Source organism: Octopus bimaculoides, chromosome 15 (genome assembly GCF_046866305.1).
Source record: "Octopus bimaculoides isolate indiv1 chromosome 15, ASM4686630v1, whole genome shotgun sequence".
NCBI classification, from domain to species: Eukaryota; Metazoa; Mollusca; class Cephalopoda; order Octopoda; family Octopodidae; genus Octopus; species Octopus bimaculoides.
Genome location: NC_142942.1, coordinates 50,996,558 through 51,014,254, shown reverse-complemented (window position 1 = coordinate 51,014,254; position 17,697 = coordinate 50,996,558). Strand labels below are relative to the sequence as shown.

Here is a 17,697-nt window from a genome sequence, read left to right as displayed (position 1 = left end):
CTTGTGCCTATAGTAGAAAGGATTTTTTTTCCTGTCTCCAGTTTCAAGTTACATGTTTATGTTTTAAATATGAAGGAGCAAAAAACAAAGCTAAAAAACACTCAACAGATGTGCAAATTCAGAGCAGGAGATTCCAGCTGGACTCGAGTTGAAACTTTCAGAAGTCTTGTTTCATCTAGTAAGCACCAATTGCATGCCTAAGATTATTTTTCAATCTGTCTTTTAACCCATTAGCATTCAGATTATTATATCAAATGTAAAGCTTATTTATTCACGTTAAGCTAGCAAGATGTTATGAAAGAGTGAGATAGCAGGAGGCACCACTGAGGATTCGTCTGAGGTCAAAAAAAAAAAGATTTTTATGGTCAATGGCCAAGACCCAACTATAGCTTGTTCACTGTAATTAGCAGTAAATTGGGGGTATGGTAAGTAGCATGAGTACTGTATAATAAAGTACTATAAGTCAATTTGAAGCCCTTCAAGGGGGGATGGGGAAAACAATGAACAGGCAACTCACTAGTGTGCCTCTATATAAAAAAAAATTGTGAAGAGTTCAGTATCCTTGGGTCTCGTTTAAAACTTATTTTTTTAAAAATGATAAAGGGAGAGAAATATGAAAGAAAATAATACTTGGATAATATGAGTTATCTTTCCTTGTAAAATTCTCCCGTCGTAGTTTGTCAGTGAAAAAAATATGATCTTATAGAAACACCATCACCATGTTTGTAAAGTTATTTCAAACGTGAAGAGATTCAAACGGACAAAGCAATATATATATCAAAGCACTTTTATTTCCATTTTACAAAAAAGGAAAAGAGAAACAAGAAAAACAAAAAATCAAAGTTAAAAAATTAACATTAATTTGCAATATGTTAATTCATGATGTTAGTTCTTGTAGACATTAAACATAAGTGGAACATTTTGCTATGTTAGACATGAGTAGATCACTAACCATGCTAGTCTGGAGAGACTGATGAATAATCGGTGAGATATGGGATTTGCTAAAGCTCCATGAGGCTCCAGCAGAAGGTGGTGGTGCCCCTGTTGTACTCTTTCGCCCCAAATTTCTGTCACTCTTTCTTCCTGTTTCTTGAGTAACGCTGCGATGGACTGGCGTCTTGTTCAGCTGGGAGGAACACATACGCCATAAAAACTGGGAAACCGGGCCCATGAACCTCGCTAAGCTTTAAAACGGCGAGAAAGAAAGAAAGGTACATCAACAGAGTAACATCTGGAGGTGTCAGATATTTTCCTTGGTGGAACAAGACATGCACGTTTGTAAATCAGGACAGAATAAGAATCAGCTTCAGAAGCATCCACATATTCTTTTCTATAAAGTGATGATATTGAATTGGGAAGATTTTATGGAGAGGTAATAAAAAAAATTATCAAATTTGTACATGTTTGAAGGCAAAGTTCAAATTAAATTTAGAATAAATACAGTGTTTGCTGAATACTGAGTTACTATCACAGAATAACAGAAGCTGTGTAGAATGTGAATGAAAGGACTTGTAAACTTACAGAAGACAGAGAGAGAGTAAAATAGATAAATATTTGATTGTGACAAGCACCGATAATGTATTGCATTAGAAAATGCAAAATTAATAACTTCTTGGCAAAAGTTTCAATGAATATATACAAAAGATATATAATATCTGTGCAAGATTTACAAAATCTGGAAAATTATTCATTGAGCTGCTACACAATAATTTATGAACCACATTAGAGATGGTGATTTTTCTTTTTCTTTGTGTTAAAAAGAAGTTGGAAATATAACATGCAGCCTAAAAAAAAGGATGAGTTCTGAGTAGGCTTTTTCTTTCAATAATAAAACACTTCTTTAAAAAAGCATCAAGAAACTTGTCATATCTCCATTTCAATCACATATATATTTTTTCCATGGATCAGCAAGTTCCTAAACATTTTATTTACATTTTATTCTTCATTAAAAAAAAATATATTGTGCAATTGTGTAGGCATATTGCTAAGGCCATGCTGGAGCGACATCGATTTAAAAGCCAAAATATACATTTCAAAATAGAGAATATTTGAATATTTAAAATAACTGAAATCAGTTATGAATATATTTCACTATGATTATTTGCAGAGGAGCAGAAGATTTGATTTTGCCATGGGGCTGTTATTTTAAGTGAAACTTTTAAAGCTCAACATTTTACATGAATTTATTTATTTACAAAATAATTTTTTTTTAAATATTAAGTAAAAAAAAAAAAAAAACCCCAGTTCTGAAGAAATATAAGCTAAAACTTACTTTCACCATAGTTTATATTTGGCAACAGAGATATTCTTAAAAATTCATTACTAAAAGAATTAAAAAATTTCCTGATATGTCCAAATATTCAAAATACTTTTAATATCAGACAGTAAAAATTTTAAACCAAATATTTCAGTAAAAGTTAAGAATATTGATATTACAGGATATTTCAACCTCAAAAAACATGAGACTCATCTTGAATGTAAAAATTACAAAAAAAAAAAAATTTTTGAAATCACAAAAATCAACCAAAAAAAAAAAAAAATAATAATAATAATTGATAGGACTTAAATTAAATGGTTTAAAATATTTCTTTTTGAAATATTGGCCCTTAAACTAGGTCTACTGTGCTAATAACAAAAACAAAAATAACAATTTTCTCAGAAGGTATTAAAAACAAAAAAAAAAAATAATAAAGCTTGTATATAGAAAATGTCATTGAAATTGTGCTGAAAATGGAATGTCTTAAGATAGCAAAAACCTTTACTTTTAACATCACTTAGGTTGTAAAGCAATTTTTCTGTTTCTGGTTGCATTCTCAACAAGTCGGTCAATAGCGTCCAGCGATTCTTGACTGTTCATCGTGGCCATTGATCTTTTTATATCAGGGCCTTCTTCTTCCACGATTGGCACGACTTTGGATTGGCAGTAAAGCATAAACAGTTGTGGTACCATAAGCAATGAGAGATTAATACCCCAGAAGGTAAACCAGTAAGATGTCTTCTGTGGTACTCGCAGACTGTAAGGCGTTCGGTAATGCAGAGAGGATCCAATGTGAGAGAATTGGGCTTGAGCTGCAGCGCCGGCATGGATGAACGAGAAATCTATGACCCAACTAATTAAAGATGTTTGTGTCGATAGAAGGAAGACTATCATGGATATATAATATGGCAAAAAGTAGAACAGATAAACCAACATCTGGAAAAATAAACACACAAAAGAAAGACTTAAAAAAAAGGAAACATGAAATAGCTAAAGCTAGTTGCATCATAAACTGAAATATGTAACACATTTTAGCAGCAAGTAGAAGAAATAACAGAGCAACAGATTAAATGTCTTGTAATCTTTAGTTATATATGAAGATGGTGAGCTGACAGTATAATTAGCGTGCAAAAATGGAAAACGGGCATTAAACGATGATGATGATTATGAAGGAAATATAAAACTCTGTGAGATAACTTACTTGCATTTTAGGGAAAGCTGAAGGGTCCATCAAATAAGGTTCCATATTAATCAAGTAGGACTTGAAAATGTGGTCTCCACCAAGGACAGCCTTTAGACCAGAGAAAGAGGGAAAGAGAAAAAGAAATAATATACATGCAATTGTTAGAAACATGACAAGGAAACAGATAAAGCAGAACAAAAAAAAAATCGATTTCAAACTTTAGCACAAGGATAGCAAGTTCAGGCAAGGGGATAAATCATGAACCATACCATCTTGGAAAACCAGCTACATTCAAACCACAGTTGATAATATCAATGAGGATAGTAGGTAAGGAAAGTGTCCAGCGATGAGGTAGAAGGCCAACAGGCAAAGTCAAAAACATCTACTGTACGTCTGCCATGGCATTTATTCCACTTTCAGATCTGATGTCCAAGCTTTATGTGAAACACTGATTTAGAGGCAATGGTTGTCCAGTTGGATACCAGTGACTAGCTATTTTTGCCTTAGAGTGAATATTGAAAAATTATTTAAACATAAATTTACTTACAAAAGCACGTAAAACTGCAACAAAACTTGCACCCAAGAAATAGATGAGAAAAAGGATAGCTTTGGGATCTTTTTTAAGAAATGCCTGTAAAATAAAGAATTTTTGTTAGACACAATGAATATATCATGGCAATATTTAATTTATATAATGCTGCAATCTCTCTTGTTAAGATTGTTTCACAAGAAACAATCATAAAATTTGTCTCAAAATCAAATATGTTGCATTTAAGAAATTAAGGTATTTCACTACTAAACAAAGATGATACAAGTTCAAAATTCAGATATCAACATGAAATTATACCCTTACACAAACTTTACTCTGCTGGTTTCAATCAATCTAGCAACTCCACAAATGGTTTAAGATGTCTATTAGACTCCTTCATGCAAAACTCTTAACTAAACCCCCTTTTTTTTAACCCTTTAGCATTCAGGTTACTCTTATTTATTCACATTGTTTTGGATTAATCATGCATCATTTTGTAGTTTTGAGATTTTGTTAATATGGTTGGTTATTTTTAGAATTACAGGACAGATACAAGAGGCTAGATCTGACAAGTTTAGAGATAAAACAGAATATTTTGGACAGATATGGCCAGTTTAAATGCCAAAAGGTTAATAGCTCAGTCAAGAGGAAGAAAGGCAATGACCATGACCTTTTTCACAGCTTCTGAGACTGGTGGGAACAAATTATCCTTGGATTGAAGACCTATCCCAAAAGTTTGCAATAAAATAGAGGGGTCAGGTCGTGTCAAACTAGACGGTCTATGATAGCAAGGATAGAATTATGTAAAATGATGAAAAAGAGGACAGAAAATAATTATGGTAATTAGAAAACTACTAAAATCTATTATTATTAAGACAGTGAGCTGAAGGAATCATTAATGTGCCAAGCAAAATGTTCAGTGGCATTTTGTATGCCTTTATGTTCTGAGTTCAAATTCCACTGAAGTTGACTTTGCCTTTCATCCTTTCAGAGTCAATAAACTTTACTGCACTTCCTCAATTACTGGCCTTGTGCCAACATTTAAAACCATTATTATTATTATTATTATTATTGAAATTATTACCTCCGCCTTAGTGAAGGCATCTTGTTTGTTTGTCTGTGGACAAAATATCTCAAGAACTATTGGATGGATAAAGTACCAGTTGAGTATTGGGGTCAATATAATCGACTATCCCCCTCCCCCAAATTCCAGGCCTTGTGCCTATAATAGAAAGGATTATTATTATTATAATTATCATTATTATTATTATCATTATTATTATTTAGGAAGCCAAACCTCTCAGATGAAAACTAATTATTGTCAAATTAGGAATTAATGAGAATGAAATAACAACAGAGCAATAAGCATATTACACTTACCCATTTTGAAGATTGATTGCCATCTGTGTTAAGTACTTGAACACGTGGTCGGTCCTGAAGCAGATTGACACCGACCCAAATTGGAATAACCAAGTATGGAACATTCAAGAAGATTACCCACTTTATGGGATATTTACCTGTGAATAAACAAATTTAAAATGATATTTAGATTTTTAATAAATTAATTGAATGCCACCAAATAAGACTGACCTACACAGATTAACAAAATTTAGAGCTTTGAGGCAACCAGTGAAAAGACTTGTTAGTAACATCTAAATCAGACATTTCGAATCACACTACCTGAAACCTTTTAGTACCAGGCTACTTCAAGGGGTTATGGGCTAATCCAAAATCCAACCAATGACTCTACTCAGAGACTGGGAAGCATCCTGTTACTTGTATGATTCGGGAGTGTCACCTCAGACTGTTTGATCATATTGCTTGGTTTCCCAAGTTGGATCTTGCATACCATGTTCTCTTCTCTGGTAATCCAGCTGGTGGTGATAGCTCATTCTGCTCAACCACATACCACATGGTCATGGTAGACGAGGAAGTATCTTGTGGAGATGGGAACTATCTGGGACACTGCTCAGAGGGTTACCAAGCAGATACTGAACAGATACCAACAAATGGTGTGTGCAGTAACATGATGCAACAGCACATGCCTCCATACCTGTCCTGACCTGACACTTTATAAATTCTAGACCTTACAATTTATAACAAACTTTCATGGCAACCATACATTTTTCACATAGTTTTGTTGTTTCACAATAGTTAGACTTCCTTGTCAGAAATGTTTCGAGACCGCAGCTCATGTTTCAGAAAGTACAAATCTGTACTATAGTAGCATGCTACCCACACATACAGTGTTCCATCTACATTCACATTCTGAGTAAAAAGAAGTGCTGGGGCGGGCGGGGGGAGACATGCATTTGAAATACAAGTTTCCACACACCAACATATCACAACCCCTGACCCATTCTCACAATATGTCTCTTATTTGTCGTTTTGACTCCGAATGCAGTTTCCTGATGAAAGTTATAGCAGTTTGAATATGATTGATTGAACTGTGATTGTTCTTTCATGATGGGAGTTACAGTAGATTGATTATGATTGATCTTTTATGATGAGAGGTACAGGAGATCAGCTATGATTTTTCACATCCACAAAGAAAAGAAATATGAAATGAAAGATAAGTAGCTTAAATAGCAATAGATAATAAATTAAGTTTTTATAACTTTACATCCTTGTACTGTTTGTCAGAAATGTAAAGACAATACAATTGACTCCATTTCTCTTACATTACGAGCTTGAGAGGAAACAACCACTTTGTACTTCATGTGTATATAAATTTCATCTATTGGGTTGGCAACTAAGTTCCCACCATTTTTTAAATTGAAAGTTTTTAAAAGGTTTAATAAAAAATAACAACTAATTAATTAATAATGTATTCACCCTTGTTGTTTACAACTTCTTCCCAACGTTCAACAAGATTTTCAATACCTCATTGGTAGAAATCACCCAATTTCGGCTCAAAAAATTGATCCAACCAAGCTCTCAATTCTGCATCAGTATTGAACGAAACTTTGCGCATAGCATTTGAAAGAGACCAAAAGAGGTGGAAAGCCGTTGGTGCCAAATCAGGAGAGTATGGCGGGTGTGGAAGCACTTCCCAGCCATGCGTTCGAATGGCTTCCTTGCTCATATTGGCGATATGAGGGCGGACGTTGTTGTGCAGCAGAAGAACCCCACTCTCTCTCTAACTAAACACAGCCAATTTCTTCCAGAGAAAAAGTGGGAGAAAAATAAAAGAATCAACCAGTCAAGTACTTAACTGGTACTTTACTTACTTTATTTATTGACCTCAACAGGATGAAAGATAAAGTTGACCTAAGTGAGATTTTAACTCTGAGCAGAGCAAGCCAGAACAAATATAGCAAAGCTTTCTAGCTGATTCTCTAATGACTTTGCCACGGAATGGTCCTGTACCAGTAATATACTGAGTTGAAACATGAAAGTTACAGAGTTTAAGAACAGTATAAAATTTTAGTTTCTAGTTAGGTGCAAGTATAGTTGTGTGGTTTTAGGTTCATTCCCACTGCACAGCACCTTGGGCAAGTGTCTTCTATAGCCCTGGGCCAACCAGTCTTGTGAGTGGATTTGGTATGTAGAAACCGAAAGAAGTTCATCTTGTGTCTGTGTGTGTGAGCGCGCACGCACCTACCTGCCTGCCTACCTATGTGTGTATGTATGTATCTGTCTGTCTCTTTGTGTGTGTGTGTGTGTACGCATGTGCATGTCTCCTTATCATGACATCATGCGATGGTTCTAAATTAGCATCACCATCATGCAAGAGATGTTGCTTGTTTCCAATCTTCCATAAAAGATATGCCTAGCCATGGGGAAATATGACCTGACTTAGCAACCGGTAAGGGTTGGTGACTGGGAAAGCATCTGGCCACGGAAAGATCTGTCTCGATGAATTCTGTCTCACCCATGCAAGCATGGAAAAGTAGACGTCGAAAAGATGACGACAACAATAATGAATACACTGAAAGGAATACATTTTCTTCTTTCTGCTCTTCATCTGCCAATCACACTCCTCCTCCCCTTCCTTCTCCTCTTCCTTCTCCTCCTCCCCCACTATGTTCGTCACAACTTCAATCATGACAGGAAATCAAGTTTACTTTTTTGTTTGAACTGACAACTGCAACATCAACAACAGGCGCAGCTGTGTCTCTTATAAACAATTTTGTCTTCTGGCCTCTACTTTACCAATTAGAAGGAATGCAGGATTTAGACATAACAAAATTGCAACAGAAAAGAAAAAGGTCACTTCTATGTCTATGTAAGCAATATTCCTCAGGTCAGTTAAAAAAAAAAGCATATGTAGAACACAATATACATATATAAATATATGTGTATATTTATATACATATATATAACAACCACATGTGTGTGTATATGTATATATATGTATATATATATATATATATATATATATATATATATATATATATATATATATATATATATATGTATATATATATATATAACACATGAGTGTTAAAGGATACTTTTGTGTATATATTATATATATATAAATACACACACGAGTGTGAAAGGTTACTTTTGAGACAAGTTTAACCTGTTCTCTATACTAACAAAAGGTTGTTGGTGCTGTAGTTTTTGTTGAAGCTCAGATCTGCCTTGATACAGCTGACCCATGTTCATATGGTCAAAGGAATTCAAACCATAACCATTCTATATTTTCCAAGAATACCCAGGATTACAGTATTGTTGGTTCTAATAAGGGTCATGAGCACTGTTCCTTCTCTTCTGATATAAATAAATACCACTCTCCAAAACAGGACATGCTAATGTGTTGATGTTGTTGTTTAGCCCCAGGTAAACCCTGAACAAGCAGACCTATGCTCAAAAGTGTCCCAGAAATAGCAATTTTCTCTATTTTACCCAGACACAATACATCTAGGTTCACATTATTCAATGTGGCATTCTTGTACAAGACTTTCTAATACTGCCTGCTAAGTAAACTGGAACCAAACAAAAGAGCCCAGAGACTTAACAAAATTTCTATAGAAGACTAATAAAGATATCAGAGCCAAGTAATTAGCAATAAGTTGATTGGTGTCCTCAACACTGATATCAATGCTGAGTACATCTAAAAATATATTATTCATAGAGACATTAAGACACACAGACACAATCACAGAAACATGCTCACAAAAAACAGATATAATTCATAGAAACAAGTAAACATACTCCTCACACACACACACACACACACAAAAACAGATGTACACACACACCTACATACTTACCAATAACACCTCCAGGAAGCAGGATGAACATACTATGAACAATAGAACCGACCCAATACAGACCAACTTCTCGATAATTCTGACTGGAATATATTAAAAAAATATACATTAAATTATCTCTCAGCATTGTGTGTACATGTGTGTGTATGTGTGTGTGTGTGTGTGTGTGTCAATGTATGAAGATAGGCAGGCAGGCAGGCAGGCACACACACACATACACACACAAAATACAAAACAAAACAGGAAAGTGTAGTCAAGTATTTGTGCATGCACGTGTGTGTGAATGAAATAGACATACACACAGCAAGCAGGAAAGTGTATTGCTGTATCTGTATGTGTGTGTGTGTGTGTTCAAGTGTGTTGTACCATATTTCATAATTCAGAATTATGGCAATAATAATTATATGCTGTACTTATGTTCCAATAATTCTTTCTAATTTTGCACAAGACCAGCAATTTTGAGAGGAGGAAGAAATCAATTTCATAAACCTGGTGCTTAACTGCTACTTGATATATGGATACCAAAAGGATGAATGGCAAAGTCAATCTCAGCAGAATTTGAACCCAGAATGTAAAGAACTGGAAGAAATGCCACTAAGCATTTAAAACAGCCATACCAGGCATTTAAACCAACCATATCAGGCAGTGAATGAGCCATAAAGAGTTAAGAGTGTATAGGCAAGTGAAAAGTGTGTTGGTAAATTCCTGGAAGCATGGAATTTTTGTAGCACACAGTGTTCTGAGAACTAACGAACTGATATGGATAGTTTAATCTCTTTTTCAACAATTCTGAGAAAGGAAAAATGTTTGCTATTTTTTGATTTTATAACTGTGTTCACAGATGATAGAGACACTAGATTCAAAAAGGTGGTCAAAATTGTTGGAAAGATGGTGGATAATCTTGCAGGCTTCTACCATATCAGCTGCTAAATGTCAAAGCTTTAGTATTTCATTGTCCAGAGAAGCAACACATCCAAGGATATGGTAAATAACTAACAGAGAGTATTCATCTGATTTCACATCTCTGGATAGCTTCCAGTAGATCAATATTCTGAACAAGATGGAGATTCCAGAGTAGAAATGTAAACTGTAAGTGTGGATAGATGTACCATAGTCATACGAGGGGATATTGAAAAGTACCTGGCTTTGGGTGAAAGAAAATACAGGAGGATCAGTTAATTGTGGTTTTGTTCAACATATTCCCCTCTCAGATTCACACACATATTGCAGCAGCCCTTTAGTTTTTCTAAGCCCTGTAAAAGGACTAAGAAGGTTGGGCCTCCAGCCAGGACTTTTGCGATACCCTTAAAGCCAGGAACATTTCAGCGCCCCTTGTATGTAGCTTTAAATAGATAGCTGGATTCAGGCATAGTGTATCCAGAATCACATTATGTAATGTGATCTTCCATATTTTTTGAAAGATATTAGAATGTAATTTGAGGTGGCTGTTATTTCTAATCATTTAAAACCTCATTCATTATCTCTTTCAGTTATACTATTTGTATTGAATTCAGCACTTGATGTTAACAAAACATAAATTTTAGTGTAGTCACTATACAAAACGGTGAGCTGTCTTTAACCAGTAGCATGTATCTATAATTAGAGGAACTGGTTTGGGTAAGGGTGGGGTAAACTAGGCCATTTAAAATTAGGTGAACTATGCCATTTTATGTTTAGGTGTTTGCAGCCACAGGACATCTCGTCATCATCCTTATTCAGTGCATTGTAGCCATTAAGGACCATTCACCTCTTGTATTTGCAAGATTTGGGGGGTCAATTGTCTGCAAGGCATCACTCTGCAACAGATGTAACTCATTTTACAGCTGAGTGGACTGAAGCAACATGAAGTAAAGTGTCTTGTCCAAGGGCACAATGTGCTGCCCAATCTAGGAACTGAATCCATGATCTTATGACTGTGAATTGAATAGCCACATGACTTCACCATTGGACAGAATATGGTAGGGGTGGGTCAGTTCATCTTTTGTTCTTCTGATGCTGTTGCTTTCTTTCGGGAAGAAACCAACTGTGTTTAGACCAGCAGAGGGATGGACCTCCACCAAGTTTAAAAGCCCAAGATAAGCTGTATGGCACGATGGTCCCACTATTACTCCATCAGAAGCAGAATTCACACGAAAGGAAAGAAGGCTGATACGTTGGCCCCTCAGCTTGTTCCCTGGTATCTTATGCACTTAAGTAAATACATTTTCATACAGTCATTTAAAGGATCAGAGTTAGAGAGAGAGATTCATCAACACGTGCAACCATTCACAACTAGTGTTTCTATCAAATATATAAGGTTAATTCTTACTTCCATGATTGTGCTGTTAACATAACCAGGTACATGGCATAATGTGCAATGCCATCCCAATAACATATCATTGTGCCGTGAGAGGTTCTCAAGTAGGGTTCTCCTTCTCTTAAGTAGAATTCCATGAAGTCGTCAATAACGCCATCGTTTTCTAAAGCAATGATCAAATCAATTACAGAGCTGAATGTAAATATTCCCAAGACTGAAATAAGAAATTAAAAAAACCAAAAAGAATAAAGATTATAATTAATTTAAGCAAAACAAGAACAGTAAGAACTTTCATAATAGACTAAAACAACAATTTGTCTAAATCATAGTGGTTGTTATGGCTGCTGTGGCTTATCTTGTTTTGTTGAAGCTGATCAGGGAAGAGACTAATATCTCCCTGGACAGGATACATGTCTCTCTCAAATAGACTTACTGTCAGAGGAACTGAAGACAGGAACACAAAGTAGGATGGCTGATGAGAAACGTATTCACCAATTTCACCAGTGCAGGTAATTTTATCACACATGAAAGAAGGTGCACAGTAGCATTTGTAGAGATTCTGACAAAATGCTTAATAATGTTCAGTTATTCTACTTTAGATCACATTTGGTGAAAGAATGGCTAAAGAGACAGTGTGTATAACTTTGGTGGAGTAAATAACACAGAGGGTATTACCATTTGAAAGCACAGAGTGATGTAAATACCACAGACAGTATTGTTATTTGGAAGCACAATGTGTGTGTGTGCATACACACACACATATATATATATATATATATATATATATATTATGTGTGTGTGTGAGAGAGAGGAGTGCAGCTTCTCTCTCATATATTTCCTCTCTTATTCTCACTCTCCAAAGCTGACGTTGGAACTCAACACAACCTTGCGGTTTACTGGATCCTATCAAACCATCAATGCATGTCAGAATGGAAAGCGGATGTTAAATAACAATGATTATACACACACACATATATATACATAAATTTATATATGAAGAATGGGCACAATCAGCAAAAACACATAAAACAGATAATAGAAATTTTTTTTAGAATTTGAAAATTTAGTCTTCGTCAGCTACCATGCTAAGGATTCTGACTGTTTTGATACTTTTATATACATAATCAAGAAGAGCTACACAGTTGCTATCTAACAAACTCACAAAGCAGTCAACAAGATACTTATTGAAAATGCTTTGCATTGGGAATCAAACATTGTGATTTCCTGGTTTGCAAAGCAAAATGCTTAACCACACCATCATGTCTATACCTTTTACATTCCAAGTTTAAACGCCATACAAATAAATAGAATATATATATATTAGTTGTTGGTAGGGGCACCATATTTCATTTTGCAACCATAGAATACTAACCAAGTATATTAAAGGCTTAGAAGTCAATATTGTACCCCACCAGTGTTAGTAGATAAATTATTTCACTATTGAAAATTATCTCTACAGACATTCTACAGAAATTAGAGCCAGCACTGATCTGTTGCATTTCATATACAAACACATCTATGTAAGCAATATGATTGAAGATAGAAAAATAGGCAATAGGTGTCTAGCATATTTCAGATCTTGCTTCTTCTTCAACACCACATCCAACTCATTGCTTAAATAGCCACCAAATATAGCAATGTAGCATAATTGGATATACCAATGTTACATAAACAGATACAAGTCACAAACTGGCTGTCATTATAATTGACTACATCCCTACCCACAAAAGACTGCTATAGAGAAATCAGGTCTCATTCTATATTTAGTATTAGACAAGTAAACAAAAGAGCCTCTATGCAGTCGTCTGTCCTATTAAAAATAACAGCCAGATCTCCAAATTGCATTCTACCAATTTAAAGAAGTCGATAGTGGACAATGCATGCCATGATGGTCATAAAGAGCTAGAACTCCTGTGACCAAATGTCTGTCTGTTCAATCAACGTTTACCTGGAGCTAAAACAACTAAGAATTTGGTGAAACTTGATTTACGTCCCACTTCTGTGTTTACTTGCTGAGTCTAAAGGAAGGTGCAGTGGTCATCGCATTTGAGAACCTTTCAAGACTGGTGAGATTAACACAATAAATACCTGCAGGAGAGATACCAGAACCCCAGTGTTCTAGGGGAGAAAAGACTGGGCATAGTGATTAAGGTAGGGCCTGGAAGAATGGACACAGCAAGGATGATGAGAGGTGGAAAGATAAGTGCGTCAACAGAACCCGAGTAGTTAAAGTACAAGACAAACCATCTGAAAGGGCTTTGTAGTAAATTTCATTAAAAAAATAATTTTTTCTGAAAATTATGAGGAAGCAAATTTGGGCAGAGGCACACTTGCATAGGGATGGCTTCTTTTCATTTTAGTACACCAATAAGCTCTGCATTTCGTGGATAGAAGCCAACTAACGCGGCTACATGTGGTCGCTCAATATGCTAGAAATAGCAGCCAAATCCCAGTAACTCATACTCTAATGCCTTAAAAAGGGGATTCTTTGGATAAAATAGTCTTAATCAGGCAAAAAGATAGGTTAACCAATTGCTAGAAAACCTTCAATCAAATCTGTTTAATGTAGCTTGACTAAGGGGCTATCAACAACTTTTGGCTGACACAAACAGGAAAGTTATCAACATGTCAACCCTTTAATCAAAGGCGTTCGAACAACAACCTTAATTTCTTTTTTGGAACAGTGGATCTCATAGTACATTAAGCTATAAATACCAGCATGTAAATATAAGGTTGAAAAGCCCTTTGGGAAAGAAAAAGATTGAAGGCTCCCCACTGGAATACGAACCCACATCTGTAAACATGCCAAGCGTTCGATTTTATTGATTTTTCAGTCAGTATATGTAAGACTAAAGGCAGAGGTAAAGAATACGTACACCACCTGTTTTCGTGTAACAAAAGTCCCTAACCTTAATCCTAACCCTAAACACCAGGTGTACGCGTTTCTTACTTTCGACGGACTATCCAAGATATACTCTGTATTTGTTTTTAAGCAGAATACACTTTAAGGGATATTCAGTTGAATTTCCGAAGGAATCTGGTCACAGATTTGTAATTAACCTGATTCAGTGGTTGCCGAGGAAGCTTAGCTGAACTGATCGAAGAGCTGCAAGGGACTTAACTGTGTCTGTGATTAGCAGAGGGTGGAGAGAGGAAGTATATTATAAGTTAATTAACATTTTGACGGCAAAGTAAACAACTTTAGGAAGACAACAGCTGAAAGGGGTAAAACGAAAAAGATTAATAAAAATTACATAAAAAAGACGTTGATTGAAGTTTCAAGGTGACTTACCATAAAAGAAACGATCTGTAACATTTCGCCGGTTTCGTATATAGAGATATGGAATGCCAATGATAACAGAAAGGACGAATATACCGCAGAAAAGTATTAACAAAGGTTGTCGCACTGTGAAAATATTGTTTAGGCAATAAGAAGTGGGAATTGCCAGTAACGATGATAGAAAAACTATTGCCGACATTCCGAGTTGTTAGAGATTAACAGAACAAGTGGAAATATAAGCTTCTAGAATAGTTAACCCTGTCATCCAATTGACTACTGCGTTAAAATTATTTAAACTAACAGAAATCTTTTTCTTCGTTGATGTCCTTCCAGATATAACAAATAAACGTCATGTTGCATTTAGTTTTGATTTGCTGAAGCAGCAGCTTCTGGATTCATAAAGAAATAAGTTATCTCTCGGAATAGCAGTTTTAAGAAGTGCGGGTGAATTGGAGAGCTGAGAGAGAGAGAGAGACAGAGAGAAAGAAATAATGTGTATGAGAGAGGGGAGAGAGAAAGAAGGCGGGGCGAGAGATGGAGTGAATTGTAATTAAGGAAAATAGTTTTATGCTAGTGTGAATCTTGAGAGAAAAATAAAGACTCGTAGAGTATTTCAGAATTGCAAATTGGTTTGTTTTTGAAAGATCAACCCACTAGGGAGAGTAAATAGTGACATTTGCCGAGCTGTTTGAGGCAGCTTAAGCAACGCAGGATATAGGAAAAGCAGTTTTTAAAAGCGAATTGGTATTTTTGTATGAAATAGCAACAATTAAGTAACTTTTAAAAACAGAATAAATCTTTTTTTTTTTCTTTTTCCTTTTCGAGTCTCGATGCACTTGAAAATTACTAAACAATCCTCTCTTCAGATGTTCCGATTGATTGGTCAAAATTAGTTCAAAGTAGATACAATCGGCAATGCTACCTGACTGCAGTAGCTACAAGAATATTTCGTAACTTTTGAAGCTCATTATTCAAACACTTGACCCTTTAAAGTAATAAACATTGTATTACATACACCTGAAACGAGGTTATTCAATTGAGAGCAAGATCAAATAAAATTTATTTTTAGATATTTTTCCTATGTCCGCTGCCTGCTTATTTAAAAAAAAAATTTCAGTTGTGTTCTGTTTTGTCCAATTTTCTAATTTAATTTTGTAAAATGGTGAACTTATGTTAAATGCCTCTAAATACATATGAAAAGTATATAGAAAAGCAATTTTTCTAAACATTGTATTGATTTAAAAAAAACACGTTTATCTTTTAGTATTATTTTCAGAATTCTTAATAAAAAAAAAAGTTGACGATTTTATTATAAAAATCACCCATTTTCAATGCTGATTCTTTTAGTAGTTCAGCCATTGGGCCCTAGCCATGCTGGAGCACTACCTTCAAAATTTTTAGTCAATTATATATCGACTCAAACGTGGGGCTTAATTTATCAAATGGCTAGTTTTGCCCGAGTTATCTCCCTTCTACAGACCTTGATTATGGTTCCAAATTTTTGCACGAAGTCAGCAATTTTAAGGGGGTCGGTATATCGATTACATCAACTTGTACTTATTTTAGCAACCTCGAAAAGATGAAAGGCAATGCCGATCTCAGTAGAGATTGAACCCAGAACGTAAAAAGCCAGAAGAAATATAGACCTTAATACTACAAGGCAATTTACATACACAAACGCATATACGTGCATATATACATACACAAACCCTCTTAAAATTTAAAGTATAACTGTTAAAACGAAATACTTTTCTTTACAACCTTGCTATCGAGTAGGTGACCAGTCAAAATTTACTCTAGATTAAAAAGGGAAAGAGAAGATATAAATACGTAGATAAATACATACACAAGAAAAGAGAAACTGTGTACAGTTGTGGAAATTAGCTGCTCAGAGGGTGTTAACATAAAGCTAAATATCAACAAAAAAGAAAATACCCAGTGGCAGATGCAAGGGTATTGCTCTAGTTACCCGGGCAACATCCTTTATAGGTGAGCTGACACCAAAAGAACAGGGACCAAGGTTTATTTCCTGAAGTTACACAACATTTCTGTTTCATATGGATATAATCTGCTACAACTAAGTTAGAATACATAAAAATGGGTCCGTTTGTTACGAATTGCGATTCCCACTTCATATAGTATTTTTTTCGAAGCTTTTCGGCAACACCCAAAAAGAAATCCTGGATCCCCTCCACCTGATACCTACACTGAACTATTGAGGAATCTACAGCTACTCTATCCAGGTTACAAGTTCAGGTTAATACCGGTAATTATTGGGGCACTAGGATATGTGAGACACTGCTTGAATACCAATCTTCAATTAAATCAAAACTTTCATCATAAAATATTCTCTATAGTTTCTTCATTGATCTGCTGGAGTGTCTCTCTTCATGATATATTTACACACCATTCAGTTAGAGAGAAGAAATTATTGAAATTAGCCATTACTTATTTTGCCCCAGTTTAGACAACATTTCTTTTTGAAAATTGAAAATTATTAAATTAGACATTAGTGTGGGGGGAAAAAAATTGACTTGGAACCCAACAGAGAAAAGAATATTGATTGTTAAACACCAAAAATTATCCAAATATTTTATTAGTAACCTCAATTACAATTGGGTTGAAACTTAAGAAAAATTTCTTGAAAAAGAGGACCTGCCACCTGTTTCAGACTCTCTCAACTTCAACAACTATACTGACCAATTTTTTCTCTTAAGTGTAATGTAGCAACACAAAATGGTAATGCAATACTTGTAATGTAATAATATCAAACGGATAGGGAAAAAATAACCAAAAATCAGAAATTACTCATTTTGCCCCACTTACTAATATATATATATATATATATATATATATATATATATATAATTTATTTATGAGGGTAGTAATTGATATTAGTCAATTAGAACCAGTGGTCTAGCATATTAAAA

The 17,697-nt window shown here is 34.9% G+C and overlaps 1 protein-coding gene across 1 annotated transcript; it reads right to left on the bottom strand.

Annotated features, from left to right (window-relative positions):
• Positions 1-771: 771 nt before the first annotated feature.
• Positions 772-15,860, bottom strand: LOC106870784 (transmembrane 6 superfamily member 1). The gene is made up of 7 exons (XM_014916981.3): positions 14,780-15,860; positions 11,500-11,701; positions 9,192-9,274; positions 5,350-5,486; positions 3,988-4,071; positions 3,459-3,548; positions 772-3,193 (listed from the first exon to the last, which is right to left on the bottom strand). The coding sequence occupies exons 1-7, from the start codon at positions 14,964-14,966 to the stop codon at positions 2,771-2,773; spliced, it is 1,206 nt and encodes a 401-aa protein (XP_014772467.1). The 5' UTR covers positions 14,967-15,860; the 3' UTR covers positions 772-2,770.
• Between the last annotated feature and the right edge of the window lie 1,837 nt (positions 15,861-17,697).